The 27537-nt window shown below is 40.6% G+C and overlaps 1 protein-coding gene across 15 annotated transcripts in view; it reads right to left on the bottom strand.

Moving 5' to 3' along the window:
* MAGI2 (membrane associated guanylate kinase, WW and PDZ domain containing 2) overlaps positions 1-27537 on the bottom strand; it is a 972748-nt gene that overhangs the window by 52449 nt on the left and 892762 nt on the right. For all 15 annotated transcript variants that reach the window (XM_060244677.1, XM_060244666.1, XM_060244681.1 and 12 more), the window contains one exon: positions 7072-7210. In XM_060244677.1, the coding sequence (XP_060100660.1) occupies positions 7072-7210 (139 nt within the window). The remainder of the gene's footprint in view (positions 1-7071; positions 7211-27537) is intronic.

Below are 27537 nucleotides of genomic sequence, written 5' to 3'. Positions count from 1 at the left end.
TAATAGAGCTATATGTAACTCACTCCACGTGGGTTGGTCTAAACAGGATTAGGATGCTGTTGTTAGTATAGTGGCCAAACAACATACGCACAAACATACACCCACAGCAACTGTCTCTGAATTGGACACTCTCCCTGCATCTTCAGAATCTCATGATCCGCTTAGTGCTAAGCAACTAACAAATGTCTGAGACAGTACTGGTACAATACTTTAAACAGTACAAAACATTTCTTAAAAAGCATTTATTTAAAACAATTTGAATAAAGGCTATATAGTGTGATATCATGGAAAGGTTGACGTCACAAATCAATTTGTATTAATTCTTTCTGCACATTCTTTTTTCCTGGAGGAATTATTAGCTATTGTGCAGTTCCTGAGGAGAATCGACATGAACAAAAAGAGCTACTTCAATATTCCAAGACTCAAAGGGGGGGGGGGTTGTATTAATATTAGTAGAGGAGGAGGTCTGAATTGCCCTGATAGGACATTCAGTTTGCCAATGATCACTACATGATTTGCTGTCCCCTTAATCACTTTTGATTAGGGTTTTTTTTTAAGCTGGAACTCACAGGAATAGAATTCCTGCTGGGTTGAAGAGCATTCTGGCTGGCTCGGAGTGTGTTCTGGCCAGCTTGGAGAAAAAGGCAGGCCTTTAGGGGACTGTTTCTTGAAGTGCCTGCCCTCTCCAAGCCTGTTTTCTCCAATCATGTGGCTTGGAGAAAGCAAACACTTAGTAGGATTGCTAAGTGCTTGCCTCCTAGTCTTGCCAGTCCCCAGGTCCCACATTTGAAGGCTCCTCCCCTCCGCCAGACAGCTGGCCAGTGGCGAAAGCCCCAGCCCCAACAGCCACCATGAGCCTTTCCAGGTCAGAAGGCTAAAAGCAGCCTGGGAATGGCTTCCTTTTTAGAAGGTGTGTATGCCTTTAAACATGTAGGAGCCTGGCTGAATGGGGGCAGCGGAAGCCTGCAGAACAGCATGGCTGCTCCCAGTGAAGTGTGAAGCTGTAAGAAAGAGCAACTAGCCCAGTCCCTCCATTTGTTTTATATTCCTTTGAGAAGTCGTTTGCACAGTAAAATAGAGTAAATAGTAAATAGTGTTTATTTGGCTGTTCTCTCTCTCTCTCTGTCTCTCTCTCTCTGTGTCTTAATTCCTTGAGCTATCCTCAAGTTTCTTCTATATTATTTCTTTTTTGATACTTTTAGTATTATTATTATTGTCTTTTTTCTTCAGAGTTCTTTTCACAGACTTTTGTGTCACTCTGCTTTAAATGGTTCTTAATACCAGGGGTGACTGCATTTGAATTGAACATGGTTATTTCCACCTTTGTCACAGTCATTATGCTATGTTTCTTCCTTTTGGTTTAGGGAGGGGAGAGGTGAACAACTATTTGTATGATTTGTAGTCTGCTTGTGAATATTCTCTCTTTTTGAATATTATATTTAGATATCTCCTTCAGGTACCCCTTTTCTCACTGTGAGCTTCCTATTCGCAGTCAGCCTTTGAAAACAGTTTCAAATATTAAAATAGCTGTTTTAGAAATATTACATTCTCCCCTCAGGTTTCATTTTTTAAATACACATTTGCAGGGCTTTTTTTTTTGTAGAAAAATCCCAGTTGGATTTCATTTGCATATTAGGCCACTCCCCCTGACATCATCATTGTTCAACACAAGGGTTTTTGTAGCAAAAGTCCAGGAGGAACTCAGTTGCATATAAGGCCACACCCCCGATGCCAAGCCAGCTGGAACTGCGTTCCTGCTAAAAAAAAGAGCCCTGTACATTTGTGTTTTCCACCAGTATTAGTGCCTTATGATTTCCTTTCCTTTTCCTTTTCTACCCTTAGAAGCTCTTTGATTCCAGAATCTTGATCAGCAGAAGGCACTTATTTAATTTTTTATGCAAGTGATAAAAGGACTGAGACAAATTCCACAATTGCTAGGGTGTTCTTAGGATCCTTATCACTGAGCCAAAGAGCCAGGTTTTCTGGAGTAGGGGGGCTTCTTATTTTAAATGAAACATTTTCCCCTTTTAAACTTTTGCTTTATAATTAATTCCTCACCTTTTAAAGGTATATGAAAAACCCTTTTATGTCAGCTTCTTTTATTCCTCAGAGCATGTTCAGAAATTTAAACACACACAGTCCTGAGTTTCTCAATATTGTATTTCCTGTTTAAAAAATTACCAACATGGCAACCTCTGCTAAGGGAGTTAGAAGCTGCTGTACTATCTACCTGGCAGATAGTACAGATCCTGTACTATCTACCTGGCAGATAGGGGTGGATACAGAGAAGAGCAACCTACAGCCCCATCTTCTGTGGGTGGAAGGAGAGGGGGAAAGTTGCTTTCTTTAGGAGTGTTCATTTGTATTCCAAAAGGAGACTGACAATAAAGAGTAAACAGGAAGATGCTTTGTGTGTGCCTGACTGCCCTGCCTATTCTGTGGTCACTTGCTTCTGGAGATCTGAGGCACAGGGGCATTGCACCAACTACTTCCAACAGTGCTTAGGAGGCACAAATCAACTGACACCTTAATGTAAGAAAAGCTACAACTATGTAAGTTTGAATACTGTAGTTTGGCACAGTAAAGATGGATCCACATGTGGTGCTGGGCCTGGAATCCTAATTGTTCTAGGATTTATCAACTGAGGTAATATGAGTACACTTAAAACAAAGGCATTCCAAAACACGACTGACTGGGGTGAAAGCTTTTCTTGCTTTGTCTTTCTTTATGGCAGCCTTTTATGAGCTGAGTGACTTTATGCTTTAATTTTTTTAAGGTCGACCAGGGCTTTTTTTGAGCAGGAACACAGTTCCGGCTGGCTTTGGGTCAGGGTATGTGGCCTAATATGCAAATGAGTTCCTGTTGGGCTTTTTCTTCAAAAAGTTATATCTTTATCTTTCAATAATCTGTTTATTTTGTACTTTTAGGACTCCCATCCTTTCTTTAAGGCAGAAGTCCCCAATGTGGTGCCTGCTGACATCATTCCTGGTGCCCATCAAGTATTTTTAGAAAGTGGGTAGGGCCAGATGAGGCTTTTGCCTTGCAAGACTTCTGATTGGCCACTGGAGATTTGATTGGCTGTGCAGATTTTTGAAAATATTGCTTTGGCAACAGCTGCCACCGCTACACAAGGATCTTCACTGTATAAGTGAAAGTAAGTTGCAGCAGCCATTTTGTGGCAGGTTTGGTCTTCTGTGGCAGCAATATTGTGGCTGAACACTCCATGCTGTGTTGGAATTCCAAAGATGCCCACAGACTCAAAAAAGTTGGGGACTCTTGCTTTAAGGAACTCAGGTTCTTCCTCCTCCATTATATCTTCACAACAATTACGTAAAGTAGATGAGGCTGAGGGAGAAAGCCTGGTCCAGGGTGACTCAGGACGTTTCTTGATTAATGGAAATTAGCCAGGTGTAGCTCTAATCAGTACACCACAGCTGGTTTTCCTTTTCTAGGGCCCCCGGGAAAAAATGTATAGCCCAAGGGCTACATTTTATGACTCATTTCAACATGTGAGCAAATTACCTTAGAAGTAGGCTTCTGACCAATTTTGTCTACTCACAGTGTTTCTTTTTTTACAGCATCATTTTTTAAAGCATAAATGTTATTCTTAATATAGTCCCCCCTCACCTTGTGTCCTTCTGGCTAGGGCTACATTTTTAATTCCTGACCAAGGATAAGAAACTTTAATTCAGATATTTTGTACCCTAGGTCATCTCAGATGCTGCCAGATTGGTTCAAAAATTGGACTCCCAACTGAGAAACAAGATAAGAGGCTCTCAGTCAGGGAAGGCAACTGCTGAAATGAAATGAAATTTCAGGAGTGAAAAATTCAATATTAAAATGCCACATGGAATTCTCAGTGCATTTATGCCATGTGTGAGGCAGCTATTTCAAAGTTAAACAATCATTTACAGGTCTGGATATGCTAAACACAGAACTTATCCCATACAAATGAAATGGCAGGTTTTTGGGGGTTTTTTACAAACCAGGTTTTACACTGAACTGTGTATATACTACACAAGGACGGGCATCATGCAGTACAATCCTATACAGTTGAATTCCCTGTGTTTAGAAATGCTGCAGGGACATAATATAGATTAGGACCATGTTGCAAATCTGAAATGGCTCTATGGGGTGTTATTTGCCTGAGGGGTGGTACATGTGGAAGCATTCAGTAAAATGCTCTGCAAAAATCTTTGCAATAATGTGTATTGCAGTCAAGTGATCCTGTGATGATCTGGAAGCCATAAATTCTAGCTCTTTAGCATTATCCAGGGTGCACTATGAGGATGCAAGCTCTAGCTCCAGCTCACCTCCTCATGGTGTACCCTGGATAATACGAAAGAGCTAGAACTTTTGGCTGCCAGACAATCATAGGATCTCCTGGCTACAATACACACCATTGTGAAGATTTTTCCACACACCCATGAAGATGTTAATAATACATTTTACCACTACTACAGTGCATTTTAGCTTGTCTTTTATTGAATGCTTGCATATGTACCATCCTTGAGGCAAATGTCACCCTACGGAGCCATTTCATGTTTGGAGAAAGGTCCAGGGGGAAGCAGGATCCCCCCCTGCAACATGGTCCCAATTAATATTATGTCCCTGTAGCACTTCTAAACACAGGGATGGAGCCTGGGGAGGACAGGGCAAAACACAAGGACCTGAATGTGATTGTAGTTCAACCTGCCAAACTATTTGCCATCTGTTACAGAAATGTGCTTTCCAGGGAGATGCGATGGAGCTCTTTGAACTCTCTTCAGTTGCAACTGAGTGCATTGAAAATGTAGCTATTAGTAAGGGGGATTAACCAATTGTTCTGCATACTCGTATCAACTTGGTTCCACAGTTTATATTAGTATATGCTCCCTGTGTATAACTCTTCCGTACAGTAAATAATAAATGAATATAATTTGCACTGGTTGGAAAATATCTGCAGATATTGCAACTGCGGCTACAGATTCTTTTTGTCGCTATAATGGTTAAGCATGGTGAATATTTTGAGTGCTACTGCTCATGTTTTTAAAAACTTCTTTTACATCATTAATATATCTATATATTATTTTATCTGGTTTCTGGCATTATATCCCACTAAGAACCCCCTCCTCAAACTCTCCTCTCCCCAGGCTCCACCTCCAAATATCTAGGATTTTTCTAACCTGGGTTGACAACCCTATTTCCTTCCCACCCAACATTTATCTGTTTATTTGCCCCTCTGTCTTAATGTCCCTGGACTCTCTCTAGGGCTGCCAGATCTCCCCTCACCATCCATAGGGGGATGCGGGGTAGGGTTGACAGATCCAGGTTGTTTATTTATTTCAATTTATATCCTGCCCAATTTCAATTTATATCCAAGCAGACTCAGGGCAGGTCACAAGAGTAAATTACAAAAGCTAAAACAGAAATAAAAATAAACATAATTAAAACAGTTGAACAGTTTTAGAACGTGGGCAATGTACAGATTACATTTCATAGTTCAACAGTCCTAAAGCTGGCAGTGGTTGGACAGTAGTTGAGCTATGGAGGTCTTATTAATAGCAGCATAGAGTATAAAGCTGCAACAGGGAGGCCAACTGGCAGATGCCTGCTTCCTCAACAGAAGATCTGGTGGAACACTTCTGTTCTACAGGCCCTGTGAAACTGTAATAAGTTTCGCAGGGCCCTGATCTCAGATGGGAGCATGTTCCACCAGGTCAGGAGGAGGGCAGAAAAGGCCCTGGCTCTGACTGAGGCTAAGCAAATGTTCTTCAGGCTGAGGGCAGCCAGCAAATGGTGGTCCATGGAGCACAAAGTTCATCAGAGCACATAAAGTGAGAGGTGGTCCCTTAGATATGTCAGTCCCAGGCTGCATAGGGCTTTAAAGGTCAACACCAGCACCTTTAAATTAATCTGGTACTCAATTGGTAGCCAATATAACTGGCAGAGCACTGGCTGGATGTGCGCCTGCACAGATCTCACAGTCAGTAGGTGTACTGCTGCATCTTGCACCAGCTGGAGTTTCCGGATCAGCCTCAAAGGTAAGTCCGTGAAAAGTGAGTTACAATAATCAAGCCTGCAAATGAGTGTTGCATGGTCACTGTAGCCACGTCCTCTGTAGAGGACAAGTATGCCAGGACAGCATGAAATCTCTTTCCCTGGAGATTTTTTTTAGAAGAGTTTGAATATGTATGGACATTTTTGTCTTCATATGCTTGCTTAACGATTAATACAACGATTTCCTGATACATATACTGGGAAAAACACGCTCCCGTGACTAGTATATAATGTTATTATTATTTATTTTTCTATTTCGTATCTTACTTTCCCACCTGATTAGCATCTCTCTCTCTCTCTCTCTCAAACTCAGAACCAACAATTAAAAACTAATTCTCCATGAGTTTGGTTTTAAGTAATATTGTGACCTCTCTTGAATGTCATTCATTCGTTCGTTCATTTGTTCATTCATAAATAGTAGGATAAAATCAATTACCCACCCCTGTAGAAAATATACATCTACCTACACATAAATAGCAAAAGCCAAAATCATTCACTGAAACAAAGCACAGTCACTAAAATTTTGGTGGAAATAGTGATTTATTACTAAGTTACTGTTTTGATTGGTAACTAACTGTGCCATCCTAAGCAGTCTCTCCCTGTTTAAGTCCAATAACTTTAACGGGTTTAGAAGTGTGTAACTCAGCTTAGCAAAGTAGCGCAAACGGCATACTTACACACTTAATCCATGAAAATGAATCATCCTGAAAACCAGCCTTCACAACATGCTCCTCAGGAGTTGATAGACAGCTTCCCTACTCCAAGTCACATATTTCAACCTTAAGCTTTATATCTAATGGGACGGTGGGGCTAGCATAGCTGGAAGTTATGTTACCATACCTACAATGCAGAGGCATATTTATAAATAAGTCATATACAACTACTTAGGTAAACCTAACAGCAGTAGCTGGATAAGAAGTGGCTTTGGGATATCAGTGCACGATTGATGCATAGCATTGGGGGGGGGGGGGAGAATGAAATTTCAAACATAAGAGCATCTCAGATGGATAGTGAAAAAAGGTGAAAACCCACCATATTCTGGGACTTGTCCAGTTCCACGTTTCAATAACAGCCGCACTCTCCTGCCACCAGATTTGATTAGCTCTATTGCTCTAGCATGTGTCATGTCTCTTGTGCTTTCTCCATTAATTTCAATTATTTGATCCCCTACCTGCAAGAGAGAGAAAAAGATGTCCTATTAGTCAAAGCTGAAAGAAGCATTTAACATCACACATAGACATATATATATACATGCATGCGAATGCACATAGGGTGTGGTCACATGTCACATTAAAAGTGGGTGTGCAGCACTCAAATTTGAACCGCTGAATATTGATTCGATGCAGGGCCGATCAGATGAGCATCCAAGAATGCGACTCATCCAATACTATCACGCTCTTTTCTTGGAGCATGCGTGATCAGATGGTGATTTCTGGGAGGGGGGGTTCCATTGAATATGCGCCCAACTGTTTGGAGGTGGGAAATCAAACGTTGCTTCAGAGGCAGGGGGGAGGAAGGAAACTTTCCGGAATTAACGTTGCCGATTCAAACCAGGGAACTGCCAGGAATTACTTCCCTAGAAATTGGCAGTGACAATGATATCTGGAAATCCTCCACACTGAAAAAAAAGATTTTTTTCCTGTTCTGAATAGTGGGATAACGTCGCCCCCCACCCCCTGATCCTGTGTTGATTGGAGAAGCAGAAGCGTCAGCTCAGATTCCCGGATGATCTGGCAATGCGCATATCTGCTGGGGCTTAAAAAAAAAAGTTGGGAGGGGCAGTAAACATTCCAAGGGGTAGTATCACGCATGAGCTGTCCAAACAGGAAAAAGCCGATCTTGTGCTGCTTTTTTGAAAAAGGGCCGGACTTTCTGAGCTGTCAAATTAATGCGGCATTGATCCGTAGCAAGCTGGGATGACCCTGGATAATGCTCGATTGCCAGATGTGGATGTCTGGACGAACACATTTAATCCGTCAGTGAGACGGAGCTGTGTCGCCACCAATGGTATGACTGACTGCACCCATAATATCCTTTTTGATGGTTTTGGATTACACTATACACAACAACATAAAATTTCTTTCTGCCTGGGACATAGATGGTCTCTCTAGGGTCCTCTCTGCACCCCCTCTGAGCCTTAAGCCATCCTTTCAGGCCTGGCTGCATTACTTGTACAGTGCAGTGCAGATTTACTGTATGTGGCCATTGGCCGTCACAATACAAGGTTAAACACAATATCATAAAAAAGTATCATAAAAAGTGGTCAAACAGAAATAAAGAATGGTCCAATAAACATACAGAACAATGGGTTAAGTGGGTTATAATGCAACAATTACAACCTTAAATACATTGCTAAAATACTAAAGGAAAAACAGTTAGCTTTAAGCTGCTAAAATATTAAAACGCCATAATGCTAAGATAATAGCTAAACTATTAAGTTAAAATGTTATAAATTCAATAAACCAATTTGTGGTAGATATCAATATACTATAAAATTATAGACATCTAAAATAAAGTCAACTACCTGAGGAGGCAGTTTTGGCTCTGATTTTTTTAGCAGCCAAGGCAAAAAGAGACACTCTATGGGTGACAAATGGATCAGTATCAGATAACAAAAAGACCAATTTATCGGTGTCAGAAGAAAATTTACGCCCTGTTAATGGATTGTCAATAAATTTGGCTCTAGCCTGTGTGTAGATGGGGCAAAATAAGATATAATGGATTAAATCCTCTGACTGTAGCACCACAGATACGGAAATGCTGAGCCATTGGAATTTGAAGATATCTTCCCTTAAGAAGAGCCGTTGGCATTGACTAAAAATGCAAAGATCTGAATGCCTCTCTGAGAATTTGAAATGAGATGTTCACTAAATAAGGGGACCTAATGTGGTCTCTTTTAAATAGCTTGAACCAAGGGGAAGATCTGGACTGGGCAATTGTAGAACCATCCAAAAGGGCATCACATTCATAGACACAGTTCTGTAAATTGGAATTATTAAACAAAGCCCCTAATAGATCATCTGGAATAGAGTACCGAACAAGTATGGAACAAAGTAACAAACAAGTATGTTGTTATAGCAAGCAGACCAGGGTGCATGATTACGTGTCATTAACAGATGACATAGTTTGCTAAATATGCTGCTGCTGTTACCTTTATTCCAGAATTTAAGCAAAGTTAGATGAGCCAGAGCTTCCTTTGCCCAGTTCCCTGGATTCCATGAGAGACAGGGCTGGATCTGGGGGGGGGGGGGCAGAGGGGGGTGCTTGCCCTGGGTGCCGACGGAGGGGGGGCACCAAATTGGGTATGGAGTCCATTGTATTCTATGGGACCATAAGATAGAATGGCCCATAAGGGGGCATCATTTTATTAATTTTGCCCCCCTCCCCTCAAAAAATATGTAGATCCGGTCCTGATGAGAAAGCTGCAAAGAAAGCACCTTTAAAACCAATGAGTGCTAATGTTTTAAGCATGTTTTAAGTTTGTTTTTAACAAACCCTTTAATTGTGTGTGTTTGTGTTCTTTATAAAATTTATGTCTCTGCTACCTAATCTTAAATAGACACATACGTGGCCTAGTCCGACATGGCCCAGCCCGGCCCAATATGGCCTGGCCCAACAAAGTCTCATTTATGTCAGTTTCGGCCCTTATAACAAATGAGTTTGACACCCCTGTATTAAGAGCCTCCTCTTTACAGTATTCACATAATTGGAGCAGCAGCCTTTTTGGTCCTATCTTGGAAGAGATATTAGGACCATGTCATCTGCATATAAAAGAATTGAGATTTTCTGATGACCAAGTGTAGAAGCGATGAACTCAGGACCTGACAGCCTGTGCACCATGTCACTTAAGTACAGGTTGAAAAGGAGGGAGGCAAGGACGCATCCCTGCTTTATCCCCCTAAATATTGGAATTTCATTTGTTAGGGAACCTGAGGCGCCCACCCTAATTTTAGCAAAGATGTCTATGTGTAGTTCTTGAAGAAGGAACAACAAACATTTATCTATGTTTGTGCTAGCTAACTTCTGCCAAAGACGGTTTCTATCTATAGAATCAAATGCAGAAGCAAGATCTACAAATGCTACAAAAAGGGCTTTGGTTGGGTCGTTAATGCCCGAGAGGGCTAATTGATAAAGATTTTGACATTGATCAACTGTGCTTTGGCCCCTTCTAATGCCAGCTTGGTTAGGGAGTATCACATAATTAGATTTTTCCCAATCCTCCAATCTGTGCAAGAGATATTTACTATAAAGTTTTGCAGTAATGTTCAACAGGCTTACAGGGTGATAATTTTGGGGTCTGCTCTATTGCCCTTTTTGTGAATAGACACAACAATACTCAATTTCCAACCAGAGGGAAATCTGCTGGTTTTGTTAATCTGGGTAAAAACTTTAGCAACTATTGGTGACCACCAGTCAGGAAAAGACTTAAGTAGTTCTGGAGGGATAAAATCCTCCCCTGGAGATTTTCCAGAAGCTAAAGAAGTAATGAGGCCTTTAACCTCAGATTCAGTGACTGAAGACCAATTCGGTAATGCAGAAAGTTCAGAAGAGGAAATCTGCCTCTGTGATTCATCAATCTGAAGTAGGGGAGTAGGTACACCAAAGATTTACTAAAATGTGTGTACCAATCCTTTCCTGAGATTTGAGCTTCAAGATGGAAAGGGATTTTGCCAAACCCAAAGGAGACAAGTTCCCAATACTGCATCTCTCTTTTCTCCATGACTGCCAGATCTAATTCATGTCACATGTTTTTTCTGTTTAAGAAGATTTTTATATTTGGATCTAAGAGATATAAGTTTTGTTACAGATGCTTCATCTTTATGGAGGCGAGTCAGGCATATAAGATTGCTTAGCTCTTTCCTAACTAATTTGCACTCCAGATCAAGTCACCCCCTACTATACAGATTATTGGTTTTTAAAGGTCTGTTGGTAGAAAACACAGGTTTTAAAGAGCTAACAATTTCATTGAAAAGTTTAATAGTATCACTACTCAAATGCAATAGTGTCTGACGTCGGGACCACAGGGCATCACTTGTGAGAACCTGAGCCAGATCTGCACATTGCTGATCTGACCACTTAATTCTCCTAGCCCCAGGAAAGGTACCATCTAGAGGATCATTCACATAGGGAAGAGATGGAGGCATTTCTGAAGGCACTCAACACATTGGCCCATGTCTATTTAGCGGTGCTCTTGTACAATTGTACTACTGTATCTTGCCTAGAGTCCAGTACTAGAACTTGGGCAGTCCTAATTGTAGTGCTTTCTTCACGTTTACATAGCCAAGACAGTTAATTCAATGACCCTGCCCATCAGTCAGTGTTATTAAGTCCTTTTGTTTTCAGTGAAGGAAACTCTCTTAATGGAATCAATGAGCGTCAAATATCCTTAACTTTACCTGGATTAATTGGGCTGTGCCCTGGTTTTTTATGAATAAAAATTCCTGAGGTTTTGGGTTTTTTTTTAAATAACAAAGAAGGTTGGCTGCAAGTGTATTACTCCCACTGGGAAATTACAAAGTAATATTTACAGAAAACTTGCACAATCTGCTTCCTCTTCACATGCAATAAAAAGACCTGCAGCCTACAGAAAAGCCCTGTGTCACTTTGCCTCCTGGGACTGAGCCAGTCCCCACCTCTTTGCCTGCATAACGCCACTGCAAGTTCCATTTCTGGGTGGAATGGAATTCAGGAAATTGGAATTTGGTTATTTACAGTGCAATCCTAAAGGTGGGGGCTGAAAATGCTGTGGAAGTCAACTAACCATTATGCCAGTGGAAATGACATTTGCGCTGCTCTAACCCTCTCCCTGCTGGTGCAAATAGGACTTGCGCCACTCTACGACCACCTCAGCACACACCCACCCATGGCTTCTGGCAGAGGAGTACCATTCCAAGCCAGCAGCGAAACTGGGCGTACGCCACCACTCTCGCATACAAGGGGGCAGACCCAGGGGCATGGACGCCATTAGTCAGCTCCCTAAGATCTTTCAGCCAGGGAACACCCCCAGCAAGAGGCGCAAAGTTACGATGATGGGAATGCAGGCGGATCCCATAGAGACTAATAGATCCCCAAAACAAAGCTTGCTGCTGCTCCCAGCGCAGCCTCAAAACCCCTTTGGGAGCCAACTAATTGGCACACCAATCCCCGCACGTCCTTGGCAGGACGAGCCCCCTCTAATGCACCCAATCACAGCCCCCCCTCCTACAAAGCCTTCCATCCCAGCCCACAAAACTCTTCAGGTAGGGCAGGGCACACTGCATGGGACTCTTTGTCAAGCATCTTGTTTCTTTTATGGGTTGCCTGCATTGATAGCTGTTTTCCAATGTATCGCACATCAAAGCTATGTAACCTCTGTCTTAGTTCTCACTTGTAGCAAATGCAGGAATGTCCTCTTTGAAGATAAAGAGGTCTCCATAAACTGACTGCAACTTTTCTGTGTGTGTGTGTGTGCGTGAGCATGTGCATGCCTGGAAGTCATGGTGACTTCTGTTCCAATTAGAAGAATGTGTAGGGCAATATTTGAAAACAGTGAAGGCTTTATCTTGTTCCACTTTGAAATGAATGTAAACATTTTTAAGGAGGCTATATAGCAGGGTGAATCAGGGCTCTTAACAAAGAGATGAAATGATCACTGAGCTCAAGGTTCCTGCACCCCAACTTTGAGAGAAGAGTCTCAGAGAAGTCAGCAAAAAAGATAAAGGTAGTCCCCTGTGCAAGCACCAGTCGTTTCCGACTCTGGGGTGATGTCGCATCATGAAGTTTTCACGGCAGACTTTTTTATGGGGTGGTTTGCAATTGCCTTCCCCAGTCATCTACACTTTACCCCCAGCAAGCTGGGTACTAATTTTACTGACCTTGGAAGGATGGAAGGCTGAGTCAACCTTGATCCAGCCACCTGAACCCAGCTTCCACCAGGATCGAACTCAGGTCATGAGCAGATTTTGGACTATAGTGCTGCAGCTTACCACTATGCGCCAAGGGGATCCTAGAGAAGTCAGCAAGCACCTAATAGAGGGACCCTGGATTATAATATTGTTTTGGAGTGCTTGGGACTTTTTTTTTGGAAGAACAAGGAGACAATTAAAATAAATTTTGATGTTGAGAATCTGGTCGCCCCTGATGCTGTATTGTTGAAAGTAATGCTGACTGGAGCATGTTTGACAGCTGGCAGTGCAGTATGCTTCCTAGTTCACAATCTCAAGTGATGCTTACTTTGTAGTCCCTGGTTTGTTACTGAGGGTAATTATCTATGCCACAAGGGGGAGTCAGCAGTTTTCCCAGATGAATTGTGAACTGCTGAGCAGGAAGAATTAGGTGAACCTTGCCCAATATTCTTAGACTGATTTCTCACTAGGCTTGTCCTGGATGGAGAGCCCTTTTGCTCCCTGTGCTTCTCTCCATTTTCGCACAAGCTGCAGTGGAGCTGCGAATTGGCATGCTGCTTTCCCATGGCAAGCAAGATCCTCTTACAAATGATTTCTGCTTGCTGCGGGAGAATGGTGCACCAACTCTCAGTTCTGTGGCAGTTTGTACAAATATGAAGAAAAGAGCAAGGGGCAAAAGGGCTCTCCACCCAGAACAATCTCTAGTGTGAAATCAGTATCAGACTTTTTCTTGGCCTTTTTAATTAGTGGCTTGGATGTAGCATGGGCCTTGTTTACTGAGGGCATTTGGGCTGGGCATGGGGCAGGCTTGGAACTTTCTGAAGGAGACTTGTTGGCTCTCTCAGGTTTCCTGAGAGTGAAATGATGAGGCCTGCAGGGCTTTTCCCCATAAGGCTGCTTTCAAGCATGCCTCCTGTCCTTCTCTTGCCTTTGGAAGGAGGTGATGACAGGCCTGGCAAGTGGAGGTATTGTGCCCCTCACCAAAGCAAAGAAGGCAGGAAGAGTGCTCATCACTCTAGGCCATTTTTGCCCCACACTTGCCACATTTTTTTAAAAGTGCCATCATGAGGTAAAATGAAGAAACTTCTGATAGCTGAATAAAACAGTGATTCCCCCCTCCCCATTTTACTACAGAACATACAAATGAAACTTGCTGAGTACCAGTCCTCAGCCAGTTTGGTATAGTGGTTAAGTGTGCAGACTCTTATCTGGGAGAACTGGGTTTGATTCCCCACTCCTCCACTTGCACCTGCTGAGATGGCCTTGGGTCAGCCATAGCTTTCTTATCTGGGAGAACCAGGTTTGATTCCCCACTCCTCCACTTGCACCTGCTAGCATGGCCTTGGGTCAGCCAGAGCTCTGGCAGAGGTTGTCCTTGGAAAGCTGCTGTGAGAGCCCTCTCAGCCCCACCCACCTCACAGGGTGTCTGTTGTGGGGGAGGAAGATAAAGGAGACTGTGAACTGCTCTGAGACTCTGAGATTCAGAGTGAAGGGAGGGATATAAATCTAACAACTTCTTCTTCTGCTCCTCCTCCTCTCTCACTGGCAGCAAAAAGAGAACTGAGGGAAGAGTGCTTGCCCCTCCTGTCAGACAATGGAATATAACTGTAATGAAATGCTTAGCCTTACTGACTCCATCTTTTAACCTGTACTACTAACCCTGGGAACAGCCTTGCATATCAAAGTAGAGGCCAGAGTGTTAGTGTGAACATTCCTTTCCCTGAAACTAACAAAAGCTACCTTCCTTTGAAGATAAGCGCCTCCAGGGATGGCAGTTCAGCCATCCCTGTGAAACGCCATAACAATGAGATAAGAAGGAATGACCATGTGAAACCTTGCACCTCGAACCAGTAATGTTTAGATATGTGGGTTTTTGCATAGTAACCTTTGATGTAGAATTCCTTAAGACATGCTCTAGTATGCAACACTGTATCAGTTCCAATCTTTCTTTATTCAGATGCTATGGACTCTCAAATAAAGCCTAAACTTTGTATCAACTCAAGGTCTGGTTGATTTGAAGTTCCACTGTCTGACACCTCCCATATCACATACTTTTGAGTTGGAAGACACAGTAAGTGGGGAGGGGAGGTAGCACTCTTGGGAGTCTGGAAAATTCTTTAAAGAAGCTTGCTAGCTCCTCTCCATGACTAGCCTGCAGAAATGCAGTCCCATCTGAGACTGCACAGAAGCCATGATGCTTAAGTTATATATATATATATATATATTCTTTATTTTAAAACTTCATCATAAACATGAACAGTAAAAAGAAAGTGTGTGTGTGTATATATATATATATATATATATATATATATATAAATACAGAGAAAAAGAAAAGATATATAGTAACTACATAACTAAATAATGCCATTTAAAAGAAAATTATAATACTCAGCAAAACAACAAAAGTCATTACGTAAGATTCCACTTTCCCATACGCATATCAATACAAAACAAAGTTTAAGTATTTCTTTGGCATTTTACATTTCTTTGATGTTTCATTAATAAATTCCAAAAAATTATACCATTTTTCAATAAATTTTTCTCTTGCTCTAGGATTGTCACTGAGTAGGAGCTGAGAGGCTATTTTGTCCTGAATTACGTCCCACACCTTTTGGAACCAGAGCGTTATGGATGGGATTTTTGCAACTTTCCAGAGTTTTGCTAGCAGGATTTTCCCCGCCGAAATAAATAAGGAAATAAGTTCAGCTTTTAGAGGAGAGAAATTATTAAATGGCCAAAAATTAAGAAGAATAGATTCAGGAGTACGGGGAATGGTTTCATTTGTTATGGCTTCAATTTTGTCTATTACTTCATTCCAAAATGCTTGTATTTTTGGCAAGTCCACCAACAATGTAAGAAGGAACCTGTGTCACCACAGCCTTTCCAGCAGAGGGGATTGGAATTCAGCTTTACAAGGCTTAAAGAAAGTGGAGTTAAATACCATCTGGAAAATATTTTGTACTGTTGCAATTTAAAACTAGTAGATTTTGACTTACATAGTGGTGAGGTCCAAAGTTTAAACCATTGCTCTTCTGTGATCTGAATGGCACAATCCTTGTGCCTAGGGTTGCCAATCCCCAGGTGGGGGCAGGGGATCCCCCGGTTTGGAGGCCCTTACCCTGCTTCAGGGTCGTCAGAAAGTGGGGGGAGGAGAGAGAAATGTCTGCTGGGAACTCTGTTATTCCCTATGGAGATTTATTCCCATAGAAAATAATGGAGAATTGATCCGCGGGTATCTGGAGCTCTGGGGGGGCTGTTTTTTGAGGTAGAGGCACCAAATTTTCTGTACAGCATCTAATGCCTCTCCCCAAAATATCCCCCAAGTTTCAAAACAATTGGACCAGGGGGTCCAATTCTATGAGCCCCAAAAGAAGGTGCCCCTATCTTTCATGATTTCCTATGGAAGAAAGCAATTTAAAAAGATGTGCGGTCTTTTTCAATGTGATGGCCAGAACTCCCTTTGGAGTTCAATTATGCTTGTCACAGCCTTGATCTCGGCTCCACCCCAATGTCTCCTGGCTCCACCCCCAAAGTCTCCTGGCTCCACCCCCAGAGTCCCCAGATATTTCTTAAATTGGACTTGGCAACCCTGCTTGTGCCAGGAGTTCTGTTGAGTTGTAAAGTGTGACCAATTTTTCTGGTTTAATAAGAAATATAGTTTGGAAACTGCTCCTCTTATGTTTGTGCTTTCTTTCTGTAGGAGTTTTTCAAACGTGTTCAGCTGATTTGTTGTTAGTATCACTGGAATCACTTTATTTAAGACTTATTTATGTATTTATTTATGTAGTTGATAGTATTCATACCAAGGCACATTTATTTTAAATTTAGATTCCAGCTGATTACGAGAGCACAAACGGCCCTTTATAGTGACATCCATAAGCCTGAGAATCTTTTGTTGCCTCCAAATTTTAAAATTTGAAGGTGCATGCCCTGGAGGAAACCAGGGTTGTCTTAGAAAAGCCATTACTGGCGTTGAGGGTTGAACAACTGAAGCCCTATATTTATCCCAAATCTCCAATGTAAAACATAAATAAGGATTACTCAGTTGGACTTTCCTTCTGTCTAATTTAGTAATCCACAGAAACCCATTTAGAGAAGTGGGGAGAATACTTGATGACTCAATTTGAACCCAGGGTATATGGCATTCCTTTCTAGCATATAACAAGATATTACGGAGTTGGGCCGCCGCATAGTACTTGTCTAAGATTGTGCTGTTGGTCTAGAGAGTAGAAGAAAGAAGATCCTTGGCTTTTTATTCTGCCACAAAAAAGAGGTTATGTGCTTTTGCCAAGCCTTCATTTCTTTATCCAGAATTGGAATAGGGAGGTTTTGGAACAAAAAGAGAAACTTAGGTAAAACAAACGTCTTTAACAAATCAATTTTTTCCAAAAGATTGAGATTAAGTTTAGACCAGCTGGATAAATTGGTTCTAGTTGTCATAAAAAGTTGCTTATAGTTTGACTCAAAGAGTTTTGTCAACGCTATGGGGATGTGAACACTCAAATGATGCTAGGTTTTAGTGACCCACTTAAAGGAAAACGCACTTGCAATTTGTTGGTAGACATCTGGAGGAACAGATATTGGAAAAATTTCTGACTTAGACATGTTTATTGTGAACCCTGAGTATTTGCTAAAGGTATTTATTGCTTTCATTAGTTTAGTAAGAGAATGTAGGGGATTGCTTAAATAAAAAAAGTATCATCTGCGAAAAGACATATCTTATGAGAAATTCCATTTATCGTTATTCCTTCTATCACTGGACCTGAGTGCACCACATGAGCTAGGGGTTCTAACGATAGGACAAATAAAATTGGTGAAAGGGGGCATCCCTGATGAGTACCCCTAGACAAATATATCTCTCCTGATCTAAAATTGTTAATATTTATTTGCGTTTTTGGGGCCTTATAGATGGCTGCTATTGAATTTAAAAAATGCAGACCAAAACCCATGTGCTGTAAAACAGCTTTAAGATGATTTATTTCTAACATATCAAACGCTTTCTCAGCGTCTAGAGAAAGAATTAAAGATGGTGCATGTGATGTTTTGCCATAATGAATCAAATTGAGGGTTTTCCTAATATTATCATTTATTGTACAGCCAGGTATGAAACCTGCCTGGTTGATATGAACATAAGTACTAACAATTCTATTTAATCTATGGACCAAAACTGTTGAGAAAATTTTAAAATCATGATTGAGGATAGAAATAGGTCTAAACGATTTGGGATGTTGTTTTTCTTTGCCTACTTTGTATAGCATAATCATCTTAGAGTCCCTCCAGGTTTCTGGAAGAACACCTTCTTTCATTGCCAAATTATAAGTTTTCGTGAGAGGATTTAATAAGCTGGCTTTGAATTTTTTATAAAATTTAACGGGGAATCCATCTTTCCCCATTGCTTTATTATTTTTGATTGAGGACGCCTCCGAGACTTCTGATTCAGAGAATGGTCTAGCCATGAATTCAATATCATCTTTGGATAGTTTCTGATCAAAGTTAGCATTTTTAAAATATAAAATAAAGTTTAGATCACCCCCCCCCCTAATGATGCTTTATATAAAGAAGAGTAATACTTATGAAAAACTTTCATTATATGGTTCCTTGGGATGAGTGAATGGAGTGAATCAATGAATTCGCACATTATTGCGTGAGTCTAAATTTAAGTAGCTGAAGAAAATTTGTGATTCTTGTTACAAACTTTTGCTTCAGATATAGCAACTTTTTTTTATACCTGAGGTTTCAATAAGCTCTAGTTTATTTCTTTCCATCATTAGTTTTCTCAATGTCCCTCCCCCCATATTTCATATGCCTTTGTTCCAGTTCTGCTGTCTTCGCTTTCAGTTCCAAGACCACCTTGCTTCTAGTTTTATTACAGGCAGCTGCAATTGAAATGAGATTTCCTCTTACTGCTTTAAAAGCATCCCACACTATGGTCTGAGAAACCTCACAATCATTATTATGAAGGAAATAGTTTTGTATTTGCTTATGTCATCACAGATAATATCCTTTGACAAGAGCAATTTATTTAGAGTCCAAGATGGACTTTTGTTATCTGTTTCTTGTATTGCCTAATCTCCAGGCACCCACGAGTGATCAGAGATTGTTCTGGATCCAATATTTGCATTCTGTACATAATTTAGTAGGGTTGGGGAAGTTAAAATATAATCAGTTCTGGAATATACATTATGAATGTGGGAAAAGTAAGTATATTCTCGTGTTCCGTGACTTAGCAGCCTCCAGATGTCTACCAAGTTAAAAGACTGCAGCAGTGCATGTAGTCCTGTTTTTTTAGAGGTTTGAATTTTTACCTTTTTACAGTTCGACTTATCAAGGAATGGGTCTAGTACGTAGTTAAGGTCACCTCCAATGATGATCTCCCCGTGCCTGAATTCCATCAGCTCTGATAGAGTTTCCTTTAAAAATTGTAATTGACCACTGTTTGGGGTATAAATAGAAGCAACTGTTAGTGGAATGCCATTTAAAGTGACCTTAACAAAAACATACCTAACCTTAGAGTCTGTTTTCACTCCTTGTGAGACAAAGGGGGTGAACTTGGAAAAAAGTACTGCCACACCTCTAGCTTTTGAAGAACCTGTGGCTTGAAAAACTTGATTAAACCATTTGGTGCGTAGAAAAGAAGAAGCCTATCTTTTAACATGGGTTTCTTGAAGACACACAACATTTGGCCTTTCTTTAACTTGAGAATTTGAGATACGTGCACGTTTGCTGAGATTTTTAAAACCCGTACAGTTTCAGGTAAGAATTTTCAAATTTTGAGACATTGCATTTCAAGATTCTTATTATCCAACTACTAGCGTGGATCAGTGAGGGTTATACTTAGGCTGAGCCAAATTAAACAGTACAAAAGTTACAAACTGAAAAAATCAACCAAAAAATTTCTAAGAAACCCTACTGAATACCCTAACTGGGGTCTAGCTTCAAGGCTTCCTCCCTACAAGAAAGCTAGGGAGAATACCTTTAGTTCTCCCTCAACAGAAACTACCTCTTTCCTTCTGGAAGGGCAAAAAGATGAAAGCAAATATAACATTCACTCATCTAGCCTCCCTCCCCATACTCTATGTTTTAACGTCAAACTCCTTATTGTTTTACAAAGACTCTAAACAACAGCAGTATATCAAAAGATTTCACAGTTAATATTTTTCCATGAAGCATAAAATTTTTTAAACTTGTAGTGTCACACTCATAAATTTAAAAATTTATAAAAACTATTATTTCATAACAACTTCACAAAAAGCTGAATAATCACAGTAGAACTGACTTTAGGGAACTTTCCTAAAGTTTTGAGGTGAAATGTAATAGAAACGGTAAACATCCAAGTTCTTAACTTACTAGTTATCTCATTGCTGATAATAAAGAAGTGCCTTAGATAATAGCATGCCTTGGCTAATAAAATTATATATAAAGTTTTATTTAACTCCCAACTAAAAATACTTTAGCGATAGGTAGTTGTACTAGCACTTTAAAACTCTAAAATAGTGCTCTCCAATTTTACCTATATATTTAAATTGCATACAAATGTTAGACTATTGTTAAACAAATGTTAAACATTTGTTATTTGCACTAGCACTTTATAGCACTAAAATAGTGTTTTTAAAAAAATTAAATATAAAAGTAGCTAAAATATACTATATATCAGGCAATAAAAATAACAGATTTATACCTTGTAGGAAATTTAGGTATAAGCATTAGGAAATAAAATCAGAGCTTCAGATTACTTAGTTCGTCAGCAGGTGATAACATGTTACATAGACCAAGTTATAGATACTAATTTATTAAACACAGCAAAATTAATTGGAATCAATTTGAATTCATTAAAAAGTTTTAAAAGAAAATTAAAAATTATTCTCAATTTATAACTCTGCCAAAATAATGCTTTGTATTAAAGGCTTCAAGGTAGTGAGTCTTAACTGTGCAGAGCTCATGCTAAAACTTATTTAAAAAACAATATTAGAAGTCATAGTATTAGGCTTTTTGTAATGTGTAACCTGTCTTGCAATAGGGTTACTCAAGAGCCAAGCAATATTGCATATTAAGTAGCATGCCTTAAAGTAGCAATAAATCATTAAACTAATGAACTGATCAACACTTGCTATTAACATTATTTATACTTAGATTACTAAATAAAGATAACTACAGCCTCTTCTACAAGCTGAAATGTTACGATGGCTGTAAGAAGCTTCATAGGAATTCAATCACTAAAACACTTATTAGGAACACAGGGTTCAACGGTGCAAAAACAAAACAGTGAGTAAAAGAAAGAACTAGATGCTTCTCAGAGAAGCAATACATTAGGGAAGGTCATTAAGCTGTGTTTACTTCTCAAGAAGCCTTTAAAAGACTGGTTTCTTCTTCCTGAGAGATAGCGATGTTATGCGCAGCAAGCATGGCTTTGCCTGTAAAGTTGTCAGAAGCCTGGAAAAGCACACCATTTTCATTGCATATTAAATAGCATGCCTTAAAGTAGCAATAAACTATTAAACGAATGAACTGAATAACACTTAGTATTAACATTATTTATATAGAGATTACTAAATAAAGGTAACTACAGCCTTTTCTACAAGCTGAAAATGTTGCAACTATAAGAAGCTTCGTAGGAGTTCATTAGGAAGAGAGGTTTCAACAGTGCAAAAACAAAACACACAAACCAGAGTAAAAGAAGCAGAACTAGTTGCTTATCTGAGAAGCAATAAATTAGGGAAGGTCATTAAGCTGTGTGTTTTCTTGAGAAACACTTAAAAGACTGTTTTCTTCTTCCTGAGAGATAGAAATGTTGAGCGCAGCAGGCAAAGCTTTGCCTGTAACGCTGTCAGAAGCCCGGAAAAGCTCACCAGTCAAACATTGCTATTTTGCAATAATCAAGCGTTTGTTCTTTAATCGAAAACTTGCTTTATTGTAAAACTCCATAGCTTGCTCCAAGGACAGATTCCTTGGAAGTAATGGCATACATAGTATTGAATAGTATCTTATAGGCAAACTTCAAAAGGCAGGGTTACAGATAACTTCAAAAGAATAACATAAAGATGCAAATTGAGTTGAGGGTTCAAAGGCTACTCACTAGTATCTCTTTTATGGCTAAGGAATATTAGCTAATGACAACATCTCCATTTCTCACACATTCTCTGTGAGCTGATAAGGCATGGCTGTGTGAATATGGGGGAGAGGCATTCTACACCGTTAATACAAGGTTACACTAAACATCCTGGATCCAGATGGATTTATTATACATCCAAGGAGGAGAAAGGAGAGGAGGGGGGCGAAGAAAGGGGAAAGGACAAAGGTGATACTCTGCCTTAACTCTTGTCTGTTTACTAGGTAAAGTAATTAGAAATAGCATGTTTGACAGCACCATGTCAAGACAGTGTGCGTTTGCAATAAAAAAGGCCAATGCCATGCAGGTTATTGAGGAAGACTCAGCATGGGTTCTGTAAGGGAAGATCTTGCCTCACTAACCTGTTACATTTCTTTGAGGGGATGAACAAACATGTGGACAAAGGAGACCCGATAGATGTTGTTTACCTTGACTTCCAGAAAGCTTTTGATAAAGTTCCTCATCAAAGGCTCCTTAGAAAGCTTGAGAGTCATGGAGTAAAAGGACAGGTCCTCTTGTGGATCAAAAACTGGCTGAGTAATAGGACGCAGAGAGTGAGTATAAATGGGCAGTCTTCGCAGTGGAGGACGGTAAGCAGTGGGGTGCTGCAGGGCTCAGTACTGCGTCCCATGCTTTTTAACTTGTTCATAAATGATTTAGAGTTGGGAGTGAACAGTGAAGTGGCCAAGTTTGCGGATGACACTAAATTGTTCAGGGTGGTGAGAACCAGAGAGGATTGTGAGGAACTCCGAAGGGATCTGTTGAGGCTGGGTGAGTGGGCGTCAACATGGCAGATGCGGTTCAATGTGGCCAAGTGCAAAGTAATGCACATTGAGGCCAAGAATCCCAGCTACAAATACAAGTTGATGGGGTGTGAACTGGCAGAGACTGGACCAAGAGAGAGATCTTGGGGTCATGGTAGATAACTCACTGAAAATGTCAAGACAGTGTGCGTTTGATATAAAAAAGGCCAACGCCTTGCTGGGAATTATTAGGAAGGGAATTGAAAACAAATCAGCCAGTATCATAATGCCCCTGTATAAATCGATGGTGCGGTCTCATTTGGAGTACTGTGTGCAGTTCTGGTCGCCACACCTCAAAAAGGATATTATAGCATTGGAGAATGTCCAGAAAAGGGCAACTAGAATGATTAAAGGGCTGGAACACTTTCCCTATGAAGAAAGGTTGAAACGCTTGAGACTCTTTAGCTTGGAGAAATGTCGACTGCGGGGTGACATGATAGAGGTTGAAAAGATAATGCATGGGATGGAGAAAGTAGAGAAAGAAGTCCTTTTCTCCCTTTCTCACAATACAAGAACTCGTGGGCATTCAATGGAATTGCTGAGCAGACAGGTTAAAACGGATAAAAGGAAGTCCTTCTTCACCCAAAGGGTGATTAACATGTGGAATTCACTGCCACAGGAGGTGGTGGCGGCCAGAAGCATAGCCACATTCAAGAGGGGTTTAGATAAAAACATGGAGCAGAGGTCCATCAGTGGCTATTAGCCACAGTGTGTGTGTGTGTATATATATAATTTTTTTTGGCCACTGTGTGGCCTGATCTAACATGGCTTCTCTTATGTTCTTATGTTCTTAACTGCTTGTTTATTCGAAATACTGATGCTTGACAGGCAGTACTGTGTTTGGAGCTCCAAGTACTTTTTAATTTTTAAAATTTGTTTACAAAATTGATATTCTGCCTTTCTGGCTAATCAGGGCCACAGTTAAAAACAAAACACTTAAATGTAATCATAACATCAGTTAAAAACCAAAAGTAAAATATGTCTATAAAAACATAGACCCAGAAATTAAAATATATGGTCAAGGTAATTAAAAGAACTCCAGATGAAACAAAAAACTCTTCAGCTGCTTTATTTATCAGACACTCAGTGGCCTGAATTAAACTGGGATCAAGACCTAAAATGGGGAACTATTTGCCCCAGAGCAGCATTCCCCACAAGGACTTGTCAATCAAAAAACTACCACCTAATGGACTGCCTACAAGACAAGTAGGACACGGATGCAGACAGTGGCAAACCACTACTGAACATATCTTGCCTTGAAAACCTTATGGGGTCACCATGGGTCAACTGTGACTGATTCCACAGACACTGTTGTTCCGCCCCTGGGCTTCTGCTTTCATCAGATCAAGCAATCAATTTCCCACCAGTTGCTGTGTGGCTGCATTTTGACCGCGGCTCCATCCAATTTCCCTTGCGTCTACTTGATCTTGTTTTTAATGATCAAGCAGACTCGAGGGAAATTGGAGGGTAAGAATGTGGCTGCGCAGCAACTGGTGGAAAATTGACCACTTAATCCAATGAAAGCAGAAGCTGAGAGATGGAGCAACAGTGACTGTAGAATTGGTCTGTGAATAGACAGCAAAATAATTTAAAAAGTCAAGTCAAACTTGAACTCCCCCTAGAAGATAAAAGAACCAAACTGAGGCTACCGTAGTTTGGTCACAGTATGGGAAGATGACTCACTGGAAAAGACAGTGATGCTAGGAAATGTAGAAGACAGCAGGAACAGGAAAAGAAGAAGTCCCAGAATGAGATGGACTGAGTCACTCATGAAAGCCATGGCTCTCAGTTTGCAAGACCTGAGCTAGGCTGTTAACAATAGGACATTTGGGGGGGGGGGGGGGGTCACAATTCATAGGGTCATCATAATTTGGAAGTGACTTGACAGCATTTACACACACACACTTATGCCATGTTCTCAATCTGAATCAAACCCCTGTATGCCAATTTTAAAAATGACTGGGAGATCCAGACACAGAGCTCACAATGTCTTGGCTTGTTTGGCTCCCAGGGATGGCAAAACAACATGGAAGGAAAAGGTGCCCTCCTGCAGACAGGCCCAAAATATTATTTGAGTGATTCATGAGTGCTATTGAGTGATTCATGAGTGCTATATGATTTGAATGATTCATGAGTGCTATTGATTCATTAAAAACATAGAAGATATGCTGTTCGTGGATTTCCTAGCATCACATCTACTTTGAGCCTTAGCTTGAGGCTGAAACACACTTGCATGCACACACATGCCCATACATAGAAAGAACAAGGTAAAAACCGATGAGACCCCTTTGTGTGGAATGTTTTGCTGTGTGTACATGTAGTAAATGTGCATACTTTCATTCATGCAATTTTTATGATCATCCTACATAGGATAAAATGTAATAAGCCATCCTAAGGTCAAGCAAGGAACAGAGATAGCAGCAATAAAAGAATTGGAAGAAATGTGCAGAAAAAGATGGATTTGGAATGAGGTAAGAACAACTGATTAACTGGAGCATGTGATGTCTTGCAATAAATGTTGGTTTCTAGATAGGTTTTACGGATTAGTAAACATTTTCCTGTTTACATGCATGGCTGATTTATAAAGTTTCAAAGCAATTATAGTAGCCTAACTTGAAGCCCAGCATGTGCTGTGCCATTCCTGAATAAGCATTCCTCTGCCAACAAAAAAAACTCATTACAGGCACAACACTTTTCTGCTGGACCAGAAATAAACATAATTGCATGTGCGGATCTTTCCACCTATGTTAAGGGGGGAAATTTGATGGCAAAACAGCTCACAATGATTGTGCATAAGAGGCACCTCTGTCTGGCATCTGCTTAATGTATTTTATAATTAAACCTCTTGAAAAAGACTAATCACCCTATGGAAAGTGGCTTCTCTTTTTTATGTGTACATTGTAGTTTCCGAATTAAATGTTCCATATCTTCTTCCACCCTCCCACACCCCATCCATCCTGCTGACAAGAACAGAAGATGCAGCACAGTAAAAGAGTCCTCACAGCATGGGGCTGCCTCTTCCTCTGACTGACACCTCCCATCTTGGGGAAATTTAACCAGTGATAGTGTCCCTCCCAGCTGTAAGCCAATACAAAGCTCAGGATGTCTTTGCATGCAATTCTATAACATGATGAGTGGGGAACTCTCTCAGCAATGGACTGAATGGAGAGGGGCTTCCAACAAATCACTGTTTCATTGTCATCTTCATTTATGCAACATGACAATACTGGGGGATCATCTAACTATCCACAGAGTTTGCAGAATAGGACTGCAGTATAGTCCAAGCTCTGCTCATGACCTGAGTTCGATCCTGGCGGAAGCTGGTTTTGGATATCCGGCTCAAGGTTGACTCAGACTTCCATCCTTCCGATGTTGGTATAATGAGTACCCAGCTTGCTGGAGGTAAACCGTAGATGACTGGAGTAGGCAATGGCAAACCATCACGTAAAAAAAGCCTGCTGTGAAAATGTCATGATGCAACATCACCCCAGAGTCAGAAATGATTGGTGCTTGTACAGGGGACTACCTTTACCTTTTTTTTACTTGCCCATTTTACTCCTCCCTCACTGCAATCTACTGATCCTGACCCCAAATTTGTTCCTGGGAGTCAGGAAAAACACCAGGGTGAAGTGGGAAGGGGAATCAATGGAAATCATTGCCTCCAGTTTAAAAGACTTAAATGCTTTTAAGTCTTTGGTACTACAAGGCTGGACATTTGCCAACAATACTGGCCTACTTTATATGTTCATTGTAATAAGATAAGAAACACAGAACACTCTGAACACTACAACCTTAGACAACGATAATGATGATGATGATGATGATGATGATGATGATGATGATGATGATGATGATGAATTGTCACAGTCAGATATTTGACTGCTAGAGAATGTTCTACAATGCAAGATCTATCCAAGTTCTTGGGAAATGTAGATGTATCTTCTCAGGATTCTTGCTGCCCCAAGCAACACTGTCTTCTGAAGCTGAGCTGGTGTTATCTGCTCAATGCCCAGAAAGTCCAGGTGTTTCTTGAGACTCCAAGGGCTCCAATGACAGCTAGCACAATTGTAATCTTCTTCTCTCAGAAGTGCTCTAACACTGTTCATAGGTCTTGGCACTTTGGAATCTCCTGTTCCTTCTTTTCTATTCCGCTGTTTCCTGGGATCAGGGGTGTTATGTTCCAAGTGGTTATCTGTTTGTGATTGGAAGTCCCAAAGAATCTTTGTTTTATCATTCTCCATGATCTTGTCTGGTTTTGTGCTCTGTTGTGTATGTGATCTGTATTGTTTATATTTATTGGCATTCCTGCCTGTCTCATTGGAGCCTGTAGGACTGAGCTTGAGGACCCGGGAACAATGGACAGTAGAATCCAAGTCCCTGCTGCCCTGCTCCAATCACAGCCCCCCTGCTGGTTTGACTGTTCCAATAATGTGCTTGTGCGGGAACCTTGAGTGAATATAAGTTGGCCCCGTTGGCCCAGTCTGCAGTCCTAGAGTGCAGCCCTATACTATGCTGTACTGCAATAAAAAGTATGATCACTACGCCCTTGCCTCTTCCTTGCGTTGAATCCACTATATTATATGCTCCCATGAATTTCTTGCAGATGGTAAGCCATACTTATTGCAAAGGTTCCGGTGCAACATAGCTGCAACTCTATTATGAATTTTTTTACAGTCAATTTTAGCAATTTTACTGCAGGCACTAA

This window comes from Heteronotia binoei, chromosome 8 (assembly GCF_032191835.1).
Source record: "Heteronotia binoei isolate CCM8104 ecotype False Entrance Well chromosome 8, APGP_CSIRO_Hbin_v1, whole genome shotgun sequence".
Lineage (NCBI taxonomy): Eukaryota > Metazoa > Chordata > Lepidosauria > Squamata > Gekkonidae > Heteronotia > Heteronotia binoei.
The sequence above is the reverse complement of the archived record's forward strand: the minus strand, read 5'-3'. Positions and strand labels throughout refer to the sequence as shown.